This window comes from Daldinia caldariorum, assembly GCF_022478825.1.
Source record: "Daldinia caldariorum strain CBS 122874 unplaced genomic scaffold F4812scaffold_7, whole genome shotgun sequence".
NCBI lineage: Eukaryota > Fungi > Ascomycota > Sordariomycetes > Xylariales > Hypoxylaceae > Daldinia > Daldinia caldariorum.
Window position 1 is genome coordinate 1207931 of NW_025953043.1, and position 16578 is coordinate 1224508.

The 16578-nt window shown below is 46.7% G+C and overlaps 6 protein-coding genes across 6 annotated transcripts; 5 read left to right on the plus strand and 1 right to left on the minus strand.

Annotated features, from left to right (window-relative positions):
• Positions 1 to 1203: 1203 nt before the first annotated feature.
• Positions 1204 to 1923, plus strand: F4812DRAFT_458935 (BtrG-like protein; the record flags this gene model as incomplete). The annotated part of the gene is made up of 4 exons (XM_047937449.1): positions 1204 to 1237; positions 1298 to 1305; positions 1364 to 1476; positions 1539 to 1923. 4 exons carry the CDS (start codon positions 1204 to 1206, stop codon positions 1921 to 1923), a joined length of 540 nt encoding a protein of 179 aa, XP_047790820.1.
• A 3746-nt stretch (positions 1924 to 5669) lies between these two features.
• F4812DRAFT_427119 (uncharacterized protein) lies at positions 5670 to 7877 on the plus strand. Its single transcript, XM_047934069.1, has 2 exons — positions 5670 to 6079; positions 6289 to 7877. The coding sequence occupies exon 2, from the start codon at positions 6389 to 6391 to the stop codon at positions 7460 to 7462; it is 1074 nt and encodes a 357-aa protein (XP_047790821.1). The 5' UTR covers positions 5670 to 6079; positions 6289 to 6388; the 3' UTR covers positions 7463 to 7877.
• Positions 7878 to 10093: 2216 nt separating this feature from the next.
• On the plus strand, positions 10094 to 11759 carry F4812DRAFT_427120 (nuclear protein DGCR14). The gene has a single exon (XM_047934070.1). It carries the CDS (start codon positions 10261 to 10263, stop codon positions 11593 to 11595), a length of 1335 nt encoding a protein of 444 aa, XP_047790822.1. The 5' UTR covers positions 10094 to 10260; the 3' UTR covers positions 11596 to 11759.
• A 334-nt stretch (positions 11760 to 12093) lies between these two features.
• F4812DRAFT_451019 (cysteine proteinase) lies at positions 12094 to 13701 on the plus strand (the record flags this gene model as incomplete). The annotated part of the gene is made up of 1 exon (XM_047936155.1): positions 12094 to 13701. The coding sequence occupies one exon, from the start codon at positions 12094 to 12096 to the stop codon at positions 13699 to 13701; it is 1608 nt and encodes a 535-aa protein (XP_047790823.1).
• Positions 13702 to 14190: 489 nt separating this feature from the next.
• Positions 14191 to 15677, plus strand: F4812DRAFT_458939 (S-adenosyl-L-methionine-dependent methyltransferase; the record flags this gene model as incomplete). Its single annotated transcript, XM_047937450.1, has 6 exons — positions 14191 to 14200; positions 14255 to 14603; positions 14691 to 14895; positions 14970 to 15156; positions 15259 to 15353; positions 15468 to 15677. 6 exons carry the CDS (start codon positions 14191 to 14193, stop codon positions 15675 to 15677), a joined length of 1056 nt encoding a protein of 351 aa, XP_047790824.1.
• Positions 15678 to 15950: 273 nt separating this feature from the next.
• F4812DRAFT_458940 (uncharacterized protein) lies at positions 15951 to 16242 on the minus strand (the record flags this gene model as incomplete). The annotated part of the gene is made up of 3 exons (XM_047937451.1): positions 15951 to 15991; positions 16062 to 16086; positions 16156 to 16242. The coding sequence occupies 3 exons, from the start codon at positions 16240 to 16242 to the stop codon at positions 15951 to 15953; spliced, it is 153 nt and encodes a 50-aa protein (XP_047790825.1).
• Between the last annotated feature and the right edge of the window lie 336 nt (positions 16243 to 16578).

Here is a 16578-nt window from a genome sequence, read left to right on the forward strand (position 1 = left end):
TATCATGTAACCTTCATATGTGATTTTGGAGATGAATATAATCAACGTCGTCTTATTTCAGAAGAATGTATTCGGGGAGGGGCGCAGAAATATGAGGCTCTGTCCGGTTGCCACGCGACGGATAGCTCGATGCGACGCAGATAAAAAGGGTCGTGAATGTTGCGTATGAAATACTAATGTAACAAAACGCGCAGAGAAACCTCGATTCTAGATAGATTTTTACGCCTGCACGGGGATAGAATTGAATTGTATGAGGGGTATCATAAAAAGGTAGGTTAGAAAGATTGTACAGGAAAAAGATGCGCGGGCAAGGCTGAGTGCTTCTGAAAAGCTTAAAAGATGAAGCGGCGCGAAAAGACAGGCGAAAGTGAACTTACTACGAGAGTGGGCGTGACAGTTGACGAATTGTACAAGTACAAAGCTAGGCCTTATTAATTTTCCGAAAGCCGCAAGAATTCAGCGTCCTCATTGGTTTAAGCTCAAGCACCAGCTCCAGGATCAGCAAGGTTAAATTGCATTTTAACCAATCAACAGCTCCTATGCCGCTTATCGATAGCTACCAAAGTACGCTAGAGACAAGGTTGACTCGGGGCCAAGTCCCGAGCTTTCAGTGCTGCCGAGACTTGAGCACAGTGAGTTACCTAGCTCTTGATTCTACCTAGCAGCCCTAGGTAATCGTCATTGTTTATTTAGACCACCTGGGCAGAAAGCAGCGAATCATCAAATGCATCTAGATATGATGACCATACGTACCTACATAAGTAAATATTCTCTTGGTAAAACGTTTAGCCTATCTGAATTTCGGATCCGGAAAGGCACCCTACCTATTATATGGTTATCTCTGTAGAGAGATAAGTCCTTAAGCACCATTTAAATATATCGGGTCTCAATCCCCCAATTCCTCGTTCCCCCGCATGTATTGTTAAAAAAAGGGTACCAGATACCAGGTACCTAAGGTAGGTAGGCATATCCACGGGTATCTTACACATATTCGTGTAAGGTAGCAAAAGCAATAACTCACTTTTACAGTAATTTTCACCATTGCCAAAACTTACCTGATGTCGGCAGTCGAGTCTTGCCTCTCAAAAACCCCCGAGCATTTGTGACTACCTGTTATTTATAGTTGTCCTTCAAAGTTATTCGAAGACAATACTCCGTATACAACGCTCGACGGAAAAGATACGAAATAAACAATACGTAGCAATGTCGGACCGCACGCATGCGGCGTTCTTCTATGGTGAGCCTCGGACCTTATCTCCGCATGCTAGAACGCCCGTATTAATATAATCTTCTATAGGCACTCTGGTGAGGCACTTTTCCCTCCGGCATATTTCAAAATCGTCTGTTACTTACGACTCTTCAGATGGCCGCTGAAGTCTTCTTCACGGTCTGCTATCGATTTTCCACAGAAAATACAGCCCTATTGAAGAGTCTTCACGATTTCAAGCCGGCCGTCTTGCACGGTTATTGCCGACGGTAAGTCGACATTTGGGGTCTGGCCTACACAATATATGACTAACGCCGACTTACCTCCATAGTCGGGTTCAATATGCAGACTACCCCGGTATTACACCGGACCCGGATCATGAGGTTAGAGGGATGTACGTGACGGGCTTGACGGATGCCAACATGCATCATCTCGACACCTTCGAGGGCAGCGAATATGACCGCAAAACAGTGAAAGTTCGCTTACTTTCGAAGGTCGGCGACGACAAGGGACGGGGTAACGTCGAAGGCGAGGAAGTCGAATGCGAAGTATACGTCTTCAATAATCCTGACCAGCTGGAAGATCGAGAATGGGACTTCGAGGAGTTCCGGACGGAGAAGATGAAGAAATGGACACGGGAAGATTATGGCTTCGAAGACACTGATCATCTTGCTCCCCAACCGGTCGGGAGCAACGAAAAGACATCGGCTGTCTGAATGTCAACAGAGCACCGAGTTTTGCAAAGCTCATTACTCGTTTACCATCTTAATTCCGAAGGGAATAAGTTGGAATAATTGCAGTCGAGTTGAGACTGCCGTCAGACGGCGTAAGAGTGCCAATGCAGCAATACTCTCATAATGTGTGTCCATTTTGCTAGACTAGAGATATTTTCGTCTAGTTAATAGAAGACACCTATGCAACGTTGCGAATTCGGCCTTTCTTTTCTCGAAATGACTTGGTTGTGGGGATTCGCAATCTCTGAGCTTTTCGCCTAGACCTTGTTGTTGTTGGTAAGCTTTACTATGTGCAGAATTTAGGTAGCAGCAACACATTTGAACACAGTCGAACATCGATATTGGAGTGGGGTCAACTGATATATTGTCCATATTCCCGGATAGAAAAGAACTATTTACGGCGCACTAGACATGGCAAGCCGCAAAGATGCATCTCATACTTCGTTTAGTGTAGACCCATCAGGAAGGTTGATTTGGTTGTGGCTCCCTCGTGGCCAAGAATAGTCAGTGCGTCAGACAAAAAATAGAATGGTTGGACTTGGGGCAAGGGCATGACATGACGCTAATGTAAATTTCGGATGTTCCTTTCGAAATAAAATTCGGCTGAGCGAAGCTGAGGGAGCTGCATGGGCATAGCTGTGCTTGAGGCGGCCAATCGTGAAATAATAAACTTGGAACTACTACTAGGTATGTAAGTAGATTCAAACATTCTCCCAACTAAACATGAAACTAGTTTCAACCTGTTGAGACCAGTTCCTTCAGTACGGCAGCTGACGGGCGACGAGTGACACATAACACAAATCCCCAAGTTTTGACGCCGTATCGTGTTTATTAACGCCGGCATCTAATCAATCATGCAAATAAACCACCTGGGTACCTAGAGGTAGGTATGCTTTTCATATGTCGCTCATACCGAACCTGCCGAGCCTTCCAACGGTAGATGCCCTTGCATCTCATCTCCACAGTTATCCGATGAGATATGCTGTGCCTTATTTTTGATGCCAAGAAAGTGGTCAAGATTATCTAGACCTCAGAATACTTCACCTCTATTTTTATCCAACAACACAGTCCCAAATAGGCAGCTCAACATGCTTACAATTTCTCTCCTTCGATGTCGCATGAAAAAAAAAATACTAGGTATTATACAACTAACCTACTACTATCCACTCCGCTACTACTATTATGTCAAGTGTTCTTGGAGTGTAGGTTTCTATTAAGCCATGTAAGGAAGCATACCTGCCTTGGATTATCTAGACCTACCTAAGGCTAGGTACCTACCTAGGTATGCATTGGAAAATACCACCTGAAGGATCGCTTTAGAAACAACTCTAGGTTAGCAGTATATTGAAAGCAAAAAGGCGGTCGAATGGCGGAATAGTTTCGTCTAAAGATGTTGTGTTAACATCAGCCTGCAGGTCTCGCATGCGGTAAGCCGCTAGCACTAGGTAGTACTGGTAGTACTAGATGAGGTGGTTTTACAACGACGCTCCATTAGGATATTATCTAGTCATCTTTTAGCTAACAGTTAAAACGGGTGTGCCGGTGAAGACCACGGACTATATTATCGGTTGGCCAATGCGAGAAGCCGAGGTGCTTACCTACATACCTAGGTACTCCCCGGAGTTAGCAAGAGATCTTAACAGGGGAAGCAGCTGTAGTGGCTGGTGTTGAATTGATACATCAGGGCCAGCTCCGGGGTCGCCACTTTAGGTGACCTGACAGCCTGACAGCCTGACAGGCATACATGTACATACCTACATACACTACGTGGTATCTTCAAAGTTAGGTGTGCATGCCACTGCATGGAATCGATACCATTGGCTAGCCGCCATTTAGGTAGCTTGAATAAAGCTTATTTTTCCTGTATGCCTAGGTAGGTGAAGGGTTGCAAGCGGCATGGTGCGATCGGTCACGTACCTACCCAATGTCAGGTACGAGTAAAATCTCCAAAAAAATCATAGGTAATTGGGAGTCTCGAGTTTTCGCATTACAACCCTCCTTTGAAGAATTGAGCGCCGGTTGAAACTAGTGATGTTTCAGAATTTCAATCAGCCTAGCGGGGGCGGGGGTTTAACCTCTCGCTAAATGCTTAGACGCAGGGGAGGACCGGGAGGGAAAGCCATTAAAGGTTTGTAGACCCGTCTTGTCCAAAAGGCCTCCAGGGGATCAGCGCGATCCCTGTTCCTGAGCTATGCGTGCCTGTGAGTGGCCAGTGCTTGGATGTCTCTAGAGGCCAACGTTCTCATTATTCTCGACATACGACTTAAACTCAAAAATTCTACTATTCCCCTCACCTATCACGAGCCCCTCGGCGGATACGCAATCGGACAAGTCTTTTTCGCCTTTCTTACTCCTGAATCTAGTCTAAATATCTCCTGACGATCGCATACAGCTTTATTCCTTTTCGTCCGAGATGTACCTACGTAACGTAGATGAGGGAACAATTACCTCCTCCCATGCTCGTATTCAATTCAACTAGGTTAGAAAAGTTGTACATAGTCCAGGAGAAAAGGATCAAATCTCCAAGTGTGAGGGACTTATATTGCGCCACACGTTGCCATACATGTTGGCTGACAAGTTATCCGAAAAAGGCAAGTAAATTTGGCAAGGGAGTGATTTGATTGGCTGGATGATATGCAGCCTGACAGACCTTGGGAAAGGCCTTCCGTATTGAAGCAGTGGTATTCTAAAACTTATGGAGAGCCGAGGTCTGCGCCATCGTCAACTAAACTAATTCCTCACCCGCATTCTATTTCTATTTTCAATCCTAAATTTGCTATCTACCTAACATACGGCGTAGAAACAAAACTAAAACTCAAACTTTTGGAATCAATTTTTCTGGAACAATGTTACCTACTGCTTAAACGTAAGCGCCTAGCCGGTACAGCTGTGCAGCTAGCTTTGCTATTACTGGGGATAATGAGAAGACAAACGGACACGATTCTACGCTCTCGTTTGTTAGGTACTTGTAAGTCAAACGATTTATGAATGACAATGACCTCATACCTGGTACCTAAGTCAACATAACAAATAAACGCAAAAGTAATAGTAATGACAGTAATAAAAAAAAATCTTCAACACGAATTTTTGTGACGTGCCCAAATCCTGACCATTCAGAGCAATGTTTGGTCAATGTTTAAGTCAAGTCGAAACAAATCAAAAAAAGAGCCGTCTGCCAGGGCCCAGTGCGTAGTGTACATACATAGTAGCTGCCAATTAGTTAGCTCGACTAGGGTCCTATTAGGGTCTTACTAGGGCCTATCGCTAACTTCTTTACATAGATAGCACTTCTCGATGACACATCCCCGTTTGCATCCCTTCTCCCCCTGTCATTAAGCCCTTCTCCTTACCCCTGCCGTCCTTCTCCAACACCACGCTTCAAAACTTCAAAACTCACGAGAGTGACGGCTATGGTTGGGCTTTTTACTGGTTATGTTCCATCGATTGCCCTGAGATGTGGGGTAGTCGATCTACTCTGAACTCTGCGCCGCGAGTGGATCTTATCCAATGAGTAGTCAGGTAAGGATGGTACACTAGTCATGGGGTTTCAATGGGGGGGAGGGGTGGATAGGGGAGAAGTGAACGATACCCTTACTACACAGGTATACTGCCACCTTGTAAGTCAATGGGTACCTACATTAGGTAGTAATCCATGGTCCATAGGTAGCCCACGGTATTCATGGTAAACCCATGTAACCCACGTTCTACCTCTGTTCCTCCTGGATCCAATCAATTTTCCTCCTGCCTTTTTGTTCCTGCAGCTTACACTAACTCACAAACTAAGGTTACCGCATTAGTTTCTTTTCTTTTTTTCCGCCATCATCGTGCATACCTAGGTACTTACTTGCCGCCGTCCATTCTTTTTTTTGCCATCCTTCAAGAGTATAAGAATCTCTTGAAATCGCCCAAGTCGGTCGTTTTGTTTCTTCCCTCATCATCACGCCAGCGGCAACAATTTGATTACCTTTTCAGTCTTTCCTTTATTTTCCCACATCTTCGTTTCCATTTGCCTGGAGCATTACCTTCCTTTGAGTTTACTCGCGAAGAAAAAAAAAATCACCTTGATCGGTCTCACTCTCTTAACAACAACGTCACTGATTTATCTTTGTTCCCTCCGTCGAACAAAGTAACCTATAAGGTTAGTAGCCAATTACTCTACGCTCTTTTCCTTTCTTCGGGCACTGCATAAAAGCATTGTTCGACTACGGGCTACTCGACCAGACTCGAAAGAGCAGTCCAAACAGTATCTTTTTCGCAACAACGCCTTTGTGACAAGTCCCGATCAAAGGCATCAAGGCAATAATATTGTTCGCTGGCGACATCAAAGCTAATTCTTTAATTTATTAGTCCAAGCAACTTTCAGACTCTTCAGTCAACAATTCAGATCGATCTTCTACTTCATTAAATCTGCAGGAACCAGATTTCATCGTTTCATCAAACAGTCAAAATGTTTTACTCTAAGAAGATTGTCGCTATCACCGGTCTCCTTGCCGGTGCCAATGCCCACATGGTTATGGTTAGCCCTGCCCCATTCAACCCTACTGCCCTCAACAATAGCCCTCTTGAGCCCGATGGAAGCAACTTCCCTTGCAAGATCGGTGGTGGCTACACTGCTTCCGGTGGCCAAGTGAACAGCTACGCCCTCGGCTCCAAGCAGTCCCTCTCCTTCAAGGGATCTGCTGTCCACGGTGGTGGTTCTTGCCAGATCTCTATCACCTACGACGAGAACCCAACCAAGGATAGTGTCTGGAAGGTCATCCACTCCATTGAGGGTGGCTGCCCTGCGCGTAACACACCTGGCAACCTCCCTGCCGACAGCGCTGACTTCGCTGACCCCTTCGCCTACGACTACACCATCCCCGACAACATCCCCGCCGGAAAGGCCACCATCGCCTGGACTTGGCTCAACAAGATCGGTAGGCGTGAGTTCTACATGAACTGTGGTGCCCTCGAGCTTACTGGTAATGGCGGTGACAAGGCCAACTTCGACGCCCTTCCTGACATGGTCGTCTTGAACATTATGGGCAAGCCCGAAACCATTGAGGGTATGGACTACAAGTTCGAGAACCCTGGTTCCTCCGTCGAGGACAACACCGTTGCTGGCTCCGTCGCCACTTGCGGTGTTAGCGGCTGCACTGCTGGTGACACCGCTCCCGCCGCTCCTGCTAACCCTGCTTCTGGAAATGGTAATGGCAATGGCGATGCTTTCATCACTAGCCCGTCCACCCCCGCTCCTACTCCGGCCCCTGCCCCTGCCCCTGCCCCGGCTCCGGCTCCGGCTCCGGCTCCGGCCCCTGCCCCTGCTCCCGTTGCCGGTGGCTCTGGCTCTGCTCTCTCTGGTGCTTGCAGCCCTGAAGGTACCTTCAACTGCCTTGGTTCCAGCTACCAGCAGTGTGCCGCCGGCACCTGGTCCGTCAGCATGGCCATGGCTGCCGGCACCATCTGCACTGGTGGCCAAGGTGCCAACCTTAACATTGCCGCCGCTGGCCGCAAGCGCTCCGGCCGCTCTTTCCGCGCGTAAATTTCTTTCTTCTCTCTCAGCAGCAGCATCGCATCCTTTCTTAAGCGGTCTCACGGTGTTATGATGACGGTCCCGGATTGTCTTCTCTGCATCTCTCTAGAGGATCTAACGACGGGTTGTTATGACTTGGATAGGACAAAAAGCATCATTTCTCTCTCCTTCTTGTTCTTCGGTGTGGGATCCGATTTCTAGGGGGGGCAAATATTCACGACAAAGGGAAACGGGGGGCCAAGCGGGTTGCATACATTTTTTTCTCTTCACACTTTCCATCTTCCATGCATGGGTGCATTCACTTCTTCTCTTCGACAAAACTCCTTAAGCATTTTAGACTTTTTTGATGTAACATTAAAACCAACTTCTCTGTAAATAGGTAGCTCGTTTTTGCCGTATAAACAATATCAGGCGCTGATCTATATCTTCATGTTTCTTTTCTTTGGATTTGATTTGATCTGATCTGTTAGGTACCTAGGTATCTTACTTGAGCGAGTGACTGAACTTTAGCATAACTTAAGAGCATCGTTTCACTTTGAATTTGGTATTCAATACTCAATGAAGACTTGCCACCTAGTTGTCGGGAAAATGTGCATGACTAGCGTAGTGCGGGCCTAAAGCAGATCTGCTAGATAACTCCGGCTACTACGAAGGATAGCACCGGGCGCGCCGGCGAGTAGCGTCAGCTACACTGGCGAAGGAGTAGTATAAATAGGGGGGCGAAGCACCCTCGCAGATGCTTAGAAGGCTAAGCGTTAATGGATCACTTTGCCATATTGCCACGGTCTTTAGTATTCACTCTGTGTATGAATCATGATAACCATCACGGGATCTCTCTGACACTAGTGTTTTCCTAGCCTTGGATCCCTTTGCCGAATAATAAAAAGTCTGTTGAATTTATCTCTTGTATAGTAGGACATCGAGTGGTGAAGACTTTACTCAGAGTGGCTGACCATGTCTGTCTGTTACATCTGTACTCCTCTAGCATGGTGCCTTTCCGCAGGCCAAATTATTGTACAATTTTCCTTGCTAATATAAAAAAAGTGTAGTGGTCATCTTGTATCCCAACTCGTGTATCTGATCGTAGAAATAGCGTTGCGTTACCATTGTTTGGGGTTTCTAGGTTTTAGGTAGAAGTTTTTGTTCTGGGCTTGATACAGAAGTAAGTACCTAGAGTAATCCGCATGAAACAAATGATAAATGATTAACAGGTACCTGACATGGGATAGCTACAAGAACTCCTATTACGACAGACGGGCAAAGGGGAATTTTCATTACTATATACCAACTATTTATATCAGGGGTAGATATCTAAGATTTAGAACACTCAACAGTGCGGTTCATGTAGGTAATGATCTAATAATGAATATAGTGACGTTAATTAGGTAGGGATACAGTGTTTAATTAGATATGGGAAATATATAGTTGGGAGTGTTGGTTGATACTCCCCAACTTATGTTTAAGTAATACGATAAACCCCTTAATCAAGCTAAATGTCCAAGGCGTACTTAAAGCCCTTGTACGTATGAAATAGACTGGTGCACAAATCTCGCGCCCTTGTTACCTATTGGCGCGTGCAACGTAGTTTCTTCTTTATTAATTACTCTAATGTAACCTAGGTAGGTACTTATTAATGCAAAATACTAGGGAGAGGTGAGGGCATCGTGGGTATTTTTAGATATTCATCAACTGTACCTACCTAGGTACCTAGGTAAAATTCATTAGCTGATTGAAATTGGAAATGGGTATGTTATTTAGGTTACCGGAAGTGTTAGTTTTCAGTACGATATCCATGGCTAACGCTTGCTTCAAGTATATTCAAAAATCAGCCATGTTATTAATTGTCGACGTTACAGAAAGCCTAACTTTGCGCCTTTCACCCATCGTAATCCCAAATGTAATAATACCCCACGAGACCTTGAAATGTCTCTAAATTTTAATCCGGCTATGATAGGAAATACCTGTAACACGATGAGCCGGTTCATTGTTATGATGAAACGTATCATGGGGCGAGATCGGAACCTTGGATATAACTTGGTTAGGTATCCCACAAATAACCTTGAAGAGGTATATCATGTCAATTACAGAAACGCCTAGTAGAGCTAAAAACTACTTCAGTAAAAGAAAGTTTACTTGAGTAGGAAGATATACATGACTGACAGCTAGGAAGGTCATGAATGATATTGTTAGAATGTATTTAGATTGAGGAATTAGTAACCAAGGACAAATATATCACAGAACAGCAAAATAACCCCGTGTATAATCAAAATTACATTATTGGGAGAGTGTAGTTTGCTACACCTTACTAAACCATCGTTAAACATGAATAGATAATGTATTGGTTAGCTCTAATATGATTATCTTGTGTATTAACTGCCTTAAATTCTGTTGTACTTTATAGTTGCGAACAGAATTTGCTTATTTTGATAAAACCTAGCTGGATAGACTTCTACAATGTGAACCGTACACTTCCACTATTTTAATTGACGAGAATGAAACCAAGTCTTCGAAGTACAGCAAAGGTGCAGTTTAGAACAGTATTTTTCTGTAGGTCGAAGGTTAACTTGGGAATTTATAGTGTGACGTAATGCATGCACGTAAGGCAAGGCGGCTGGGCGGCCGGGTAGCCGCCCTTGCGGAGCTACACACATACACGCATATCGATAAGCTCAGCTGATCGCGATTCGCTAATACCAAAGGATTCAATTAACGTTTGTCTCACCTAACTCTTACTCATTTTAACATTTATTTCAACATTCTTATCGCGAAGCGCCATACCCCCATAGAACGGCGAAGAACTGTTCATCATGGATAATAATAGCGCGACTTCTTCCTCGGCACTTGTTCGAAAGAGAAATGACCTCGAGTTGATGCCTCCTCCACCCCCTCCGAAGCGGATCAAGAGGCCGAAGAAAGTCCTTGACGAGGATAGCTACACGGATGCGCTCTCCCAGATCATCGCCCGGGACTTTTTCCCCGGGCTCTTAGAAAGCGAAACACAACAGGAATACTTGGATGCGATAGAGTCTAAGGATCCAGCATGGATTTCGAGCGCGAGCCGGCGACTCCAGCAAGTCATGACCCCGGGACAACGCAATACAAGGAGAGGAACGTCATTAGCCCCGGGCGCGCAGACCCCCCGAGGGTTTGTAGGTGATACACCGGTATCGGTCGCTACGGAGTCTACCGCATCAAGCTTGAAGGAGAAGGACGAGATCGATACGAATATGAGTTTAGGAGCCTTCCAGGCCAGGTACACGAGCGAGGACAACGAGAGCTTTTACAAACTCTTAGACAAGCAAAATTCGAAGAAGGCAGAGAAGTACGCGTGGTTATGGACGGGGAACAAGTTGCCTTCCAAAATGCAGATAAAACAAAAGGAAGTCGAAGCGAAATTACTGGAGTCGCGAAGTTTGACAGACGATGGATTCAAAAGGGACCGCCTGGCTATCAAGGATCGAGAGGAGAAACCTGCACAACCAGATACGTGGAAGTCGTTGCCAAATAACTCGCTGATGTTTGTCCCCGAGGGCATAGAGGATTCTATGGAGACAAGGGCGCAAAGAGCAGAGAACGAATCGCGAGCTGCCCCGAAGGGTGTCAATTATGAGAATACTAGGCTGCCAGGGCCGAAAGTTGGCGGCGACGAATCTGTGCCATCGTCTCCATCGCTCTCCGCGGTCCGAGACGCTATTGCGGGAAAGCGAAAAACGAGCGAGCTGAATTCGACTGCCGTGGGAAGCGAAACGCCAAGAGTAAATGGATATGCATTTGTGGATGATGAGGAGCCAGTATACGAACAGCCGGCGGCGCTGAAGATCGATCTTGGGCCCGGCGATTCGACACCAAACCCGTTTATCATCAAGGAGCAGAGCAAGCGGGAGGCTCTCCATCATCGCATGGTTGACCGGATCTCACAGTCTAAGCGAACGTCTTCCAAGATGGGCTTAACCGGAAAGGTTGAGAAGACACCCGTTCCGAAATTCCCAAGCAGTCCACGTGTTACAGGTGGGCTGACGCCGGCAGCGCAACGGCTCTGGACGCAGATTGGAGGAAGCGGTGGTGCTACGCCTCGAACGCCCTTCGGCCAAAGCACGCCGATGAGGACGAAAAGCTCTAAGCTGAAGCAGGTGATGAAATAACGCGCATGCGAGCGAGCAAGACACGAGTTATGATAGAATTATGATACCCCAAGTAGAGAATAATACCTTACACACATTAACTATGCGTAATACGCAACATACCTATTGCAAACAATTTCAGTTCGATCTGATTTTCTTCTGAATTTAGGACGAGGAAAATTACGTGAATTTATAACGTTTGGTTTAAATAATTAATAATTGTATAATATACTATGTATTCACAGTTTGATGTCCTCTTTCTCTAAGTTCTATGGGTACCTAAAGGCTAACATAAGTACGGGTGGTTTTTGGGTGGTTTTTTGCGATGGTCTGGAGGGGCCGGGACGCTAATTTAGTTGCAGCAGGTACGTACCGATCCAGCCTTAAAACCCGTTCCCATCAATTAAATTGAATTGAAAGAAGCTTTGATAGCTTCAAAGTCGCGACTTGCATAATTCCCACCATTTCCTTCAGATGACATAACACTCAAAACCGAATAAAATTATAATCTTTGACGATATGCCTAAAAGACAGGCTTCCGAAGCACTAGAAGAGTTTGATGTTGGTTCGCCTGCATCGAAAAGGTCGCGGTTCGACGATGGCCCGGAACTGAATGGCAACAGCGCTTCGCCCTCAGACGGGAGACTCGACGATGCTTCTACCTTTCGTGATGACGGTGATGACGGTTTCGAAGATGAGCCTTCAAAGGCGCCGATACGACAGTCTGCCCCTACGGCAGGGTACGACGACCTCTATCTAGATACCATCGATCGCAACGTACTCGACTTCGACTTCGAGAAGCTATGCTCCATCAGCTTGTCAAATATAAACGTCTACGCATGTCTAGTCTGTGGGAAATACTTCCAGGGTCGAGGTCCCAAATCGCATGCGTATTTCCACTCTCTCGATGTCGGACATCACGTATTCATCAACATGGAGACGCAGAAAGTTTACGTGTTACCAGAAGGTTACGAAGTGAAGAGCAAGTCGCTGGACGATATAAAGTACGTATCCGATCCGAGATACACGAAGCAAGAGGTGATGGAGTTAGATCGTAAGGCTCGGACCGCGTGGACGTTGGATGGGAAAGAATATACGCCTGGGTTTGTAGGGATGAACAACATTAAGGAGAACGACTATCTCAATGTTGTAGTACAGGCATTATCTCACGTCTCGCCCCTGCGAAACTACTTCCTGCTAGAAAATCTATCGTCGCGCACGGAGCTCGTGAAGCGCTGTGGAATTTTATTTCGAAAGATATGGAACCCCAGAGCCTTCAAGAATCACGTATCGCCTCACGAACTGCTGCAGGAGATCTCGCTGAGGTCGAACAAGAAGTTTACATTGACGAACCAGTCGGATCCTGTCGAATTTTTATCATGGTTTCTTAATAATTTGCACCTAGGCTTGGGTGGGAGTAAAACGAAGCCGGGGAGTAGCATTATACAACGGATATTCCAAGGAAAGCTCAAAGTCGAGTCGCAAGCCATCACGGCCAAGGCAGACGCCGGTGATCGCTTGCGATTTGAAGAGGCAGCTGAAGTTAAGACGGATATCAACCGCTTCTTGCTCTTGACCCTCGACCTACCCCCTGCGCCTCTATTCCAAGACGAACTGGAGCGCAACATCATTCCTCAAGTTCCTCTAACGACCATTTTAACGAAATATGATGGCGTGAGGGCGCAAGAACACTTGGCACAAAGGAAACGATACCGACTCATGCACCCGTTACCGCCATATCTTACCTTCCACATTAAACGCTTTTCTACAAACAAATTTGTATCGGAGCGGAACCCAACAATTGTCACGTTCGACGCACGTGTCGGCCTCGACGTATCACCCTACGTAGAACCAAACCCAGTAGATCATCCGCCGGGGGAGCCTATCTGGTACGATCTAGTCGCGAACGTCACACACGAAGCTGTCAAGGCAAAAGAGGACGTAGCGGATTCGGGAGAGGAACGGAAGACGTGGAAGGTCCAGCTCAAGGATAAAGGGAGAGACGAGTGGGTGGTGTGCCAGGATCTTTTCGTGGAAAAGACACAGAAGGAACTGCTGTACCTTGGGGAGTCGTATCTGCAGATATGGGAAAGGCGGCGCGATCCGAAGGGGAAACGTAAAGCGTAAAAGTAGAAGACTAATCAAATCGTGATAGACGATATCAAACAAATATCAAATCTAGCCGGACGGAAAATAATAAATATAATTTCGATGTTTCATGTCTCTTAGTGCTGCCCCTCCTATTTCATAGAGTTTTTTTTTTTTTTTTTGGTGATTGTCTTCAGCCTAGTGAGATTAGCAGAGGAGACTGACCCTTCTGGGATTATTAGATAGGTAGAAGGTATCTATGTACACGGGAACTAGTCCTTGTACCTATCCCAAATGCATCTCATTGCTTTTTCCAAGTCATGATCAATAGACTTCCCTGACACAAGGGGGGGCGAATGCATGAGGCAAAGGGTCGATGAGGCGGTGAAACCTCACCTCAATTCATCTAATCACTGGATCACAGAGCTTAGAATCACACCATACCAGAGGGGTAGGTAGTTGTGCTACCCCTAAGATATATTATACTTACATATAAAAGAAGCTCATAGCAAAAAAGCATCAAGCATTATGAATATTGGTAAATAACCTCGCACCCCCTTTATAAAATCAAGATGACTTAAAAAGAAAACAGACTGGCTCCTCGATCGCGGCCTCCTGCCGCACGCTGTGATCCGGCTCGGCATCCGGCGGCAGCTCGCGCAGCGGCTATCGGAGATATCGTCGTGCTCGCTGGCCGCCGCGTACGAGCGCAAGACGAGGTACGTCGAGCATCTGCGGGCGCGGCCCGTCACCGCCAACGCGCAGCACTACGAGGTCGGCACGGGCGTCCTCGTCGGCATGCTGGGCCCCCGCATGAAGTACTCCAGCAGTCTGTACCTCTCGGGCGGAGAGGAGACGCTCGCCCGGGCCGAGATCGCTATGCTCGAGCTGTATGTCGCGAGGGCGGAGATTCGGGACGGGATGAGGATTCTGGATTTGGGGTAAGTGGTTGATCTTCTCGACTTAGCGAATAGAAAAGACAAGACAAGACAAGACAAGACGGCTGTGCTAATGGGGCAGGATGATAGATGCGGTTGGGGCTCCGGCGCGCTGTATTTCGCGCAGATGTTCCCCAAGTCGGAAATCACCGCGTTCTCGAACTCGCGCACGCAGAAGGAGTATATCGACGGCAAGGCCCGGGAGAAGGGCCTGATGAATCTGACGGTCATTACGGGGGATATCGTGGACTACGAGTTTGAGAAGGAGAGTTTTGACCGGGTGGTTTCGATAGAGGTACATATTTGTCACTGCCACCACCGCCACCATCGTCATCATCATCATCGTTATATCCTCATGAATACGAAAAGCACGCGCTGATATCAAGAGCTTTCAAGTTTTTCGAACACATGAAGAATTACGAGCAGCTCATGGCTAAGATATCGAGGGCTTTGAGACCCCGGGGCAAGCTGTTCGTTCACTTGTTCGCGCATAAGGATACCCCGTATGATTTCGAAGAGGGCTGGATGACTACGCATTTTTTCACTGGCGGAACTAGTACGTGTCCTGAGGCCATATCCGACCCCTAAACTGCTTATCTACCTAGGTACATAAGGGATTCGGAGGGCAACTTAACTGATTTGATCTGTGAATGAGCAGTGCCGTCGGCGGATCTACTGCTGTATTTCCAGAAGGACCTTCACATCGAGAAGCAATGGTGGGTGAACGGGAACAACTACTCCAAGATGTGTGAGGTAAGCGTAACCCCCTCTGACCCACACGCCTTTTTTCTTTTGTCTTCATTAGCGATTCTCATCAAGAGGGACTGGCTGGCTGGCTACTAGGCAAAGAACACGCTGCTGACCTAGGCAACTCGAGCAAAAAAGCATTGGCTCTCCAACATGATAGCGAACAAGGAGCAGATATGGCCGCACCTGGAGGAGACGTACGGGGCGGACAACGCAAACACGTGGTACAACAGGTGGCAGATCTTCTACATGGCTTGCTCGGAATTGTTCGCCTACGAGGCCGGGGATACCTGGGGAGTAGCCCATTATCTGTTCCAGAAGCCGGAATAACTGCGATGCGATGCGTGGATGGTATGGTATGGTAAACACCGTAGTAGGCGATGTGCACAACTGCCAACTGTATACACTGCAATGGGTCCGATTCGATTCTCCTGTTTTTTTTTTTCTATTGAATTTTGAAAACTCTGCCCATGGCTGGTGACTCTCGCGTAGGTATGCAGATATCTGCATTCTTTGTCCCCACGTCTTCCCTCCCCCTCTTCGGTCCTGGTATATGTTCCCCCGCTGCGTAATCCTATATCGCCTTCGATGAATCGCCATAGTCTAGTGGTCCCACGGGTGCTTCCAGCCTAGTAGGACGGGGCCTGGGTTTGGGTAAGTAAGTAAATCATACAATCACTCTATATACCGTTCGGATCTGGGGTGTTCAATTACCATCTTTCCTCGCGCGATACATCAACTATTAGGGAGAAGGAGGTTAGCCGGTATGATTCTCTCTAATAATGAAATTAGACTGGAGGGTCCTTACGAAGAACCACATGCTAGCGCCCAGGGCGGTAGCAGTGTATCTGTAGATGCCGGGGACGTGAGGCTTGATCGGACCGGGGCCAGCCATGGTTTCTCAAGTCTAGCGATTGTCAGTCAATTGCGCTGTGGATATATGTATATAAATGACCGTATGTATTGTGTGTAGGTATGGTTCTGACTTTAGGGAGAGAACGTACGCCTTTCTTATAAGGGTTGGTGTGAGGTCGCAATGGCGAAATGAAAACCGACAGGTCCAACTCGAGTTGGTATATCGTGAAGGTCAATAAAGGAAATAGCTGGATAAAGTGGATAAGAGAGAGAGAGGTACATGCGATCTCCCAAAGAAGCTTGGAGGTTAAGGTAAGCATTTAAAACCGAAGATTCCCCGTGGGTGACGGCAGCCATGTACCTAAGTATACATGTA

Bases quoted from the DNA above. Each gene is read 5' to 3' on its own strand.
- F4812DRAFT_427119 (XM_047934069.1), top strand. From the start codon at position 6,389: ATGTTTTACTCTAAGAAGATTGTCGCTATCACCGGTCTCCTTGCCGGT.
- F4812DRAFT_427120 (XM_047934070.1), top strand. From the start codon at position 10,261: ATGGATAATAATAGCGCGACTTCTTCCTCGGCACTTGTTCGAAAGAGA.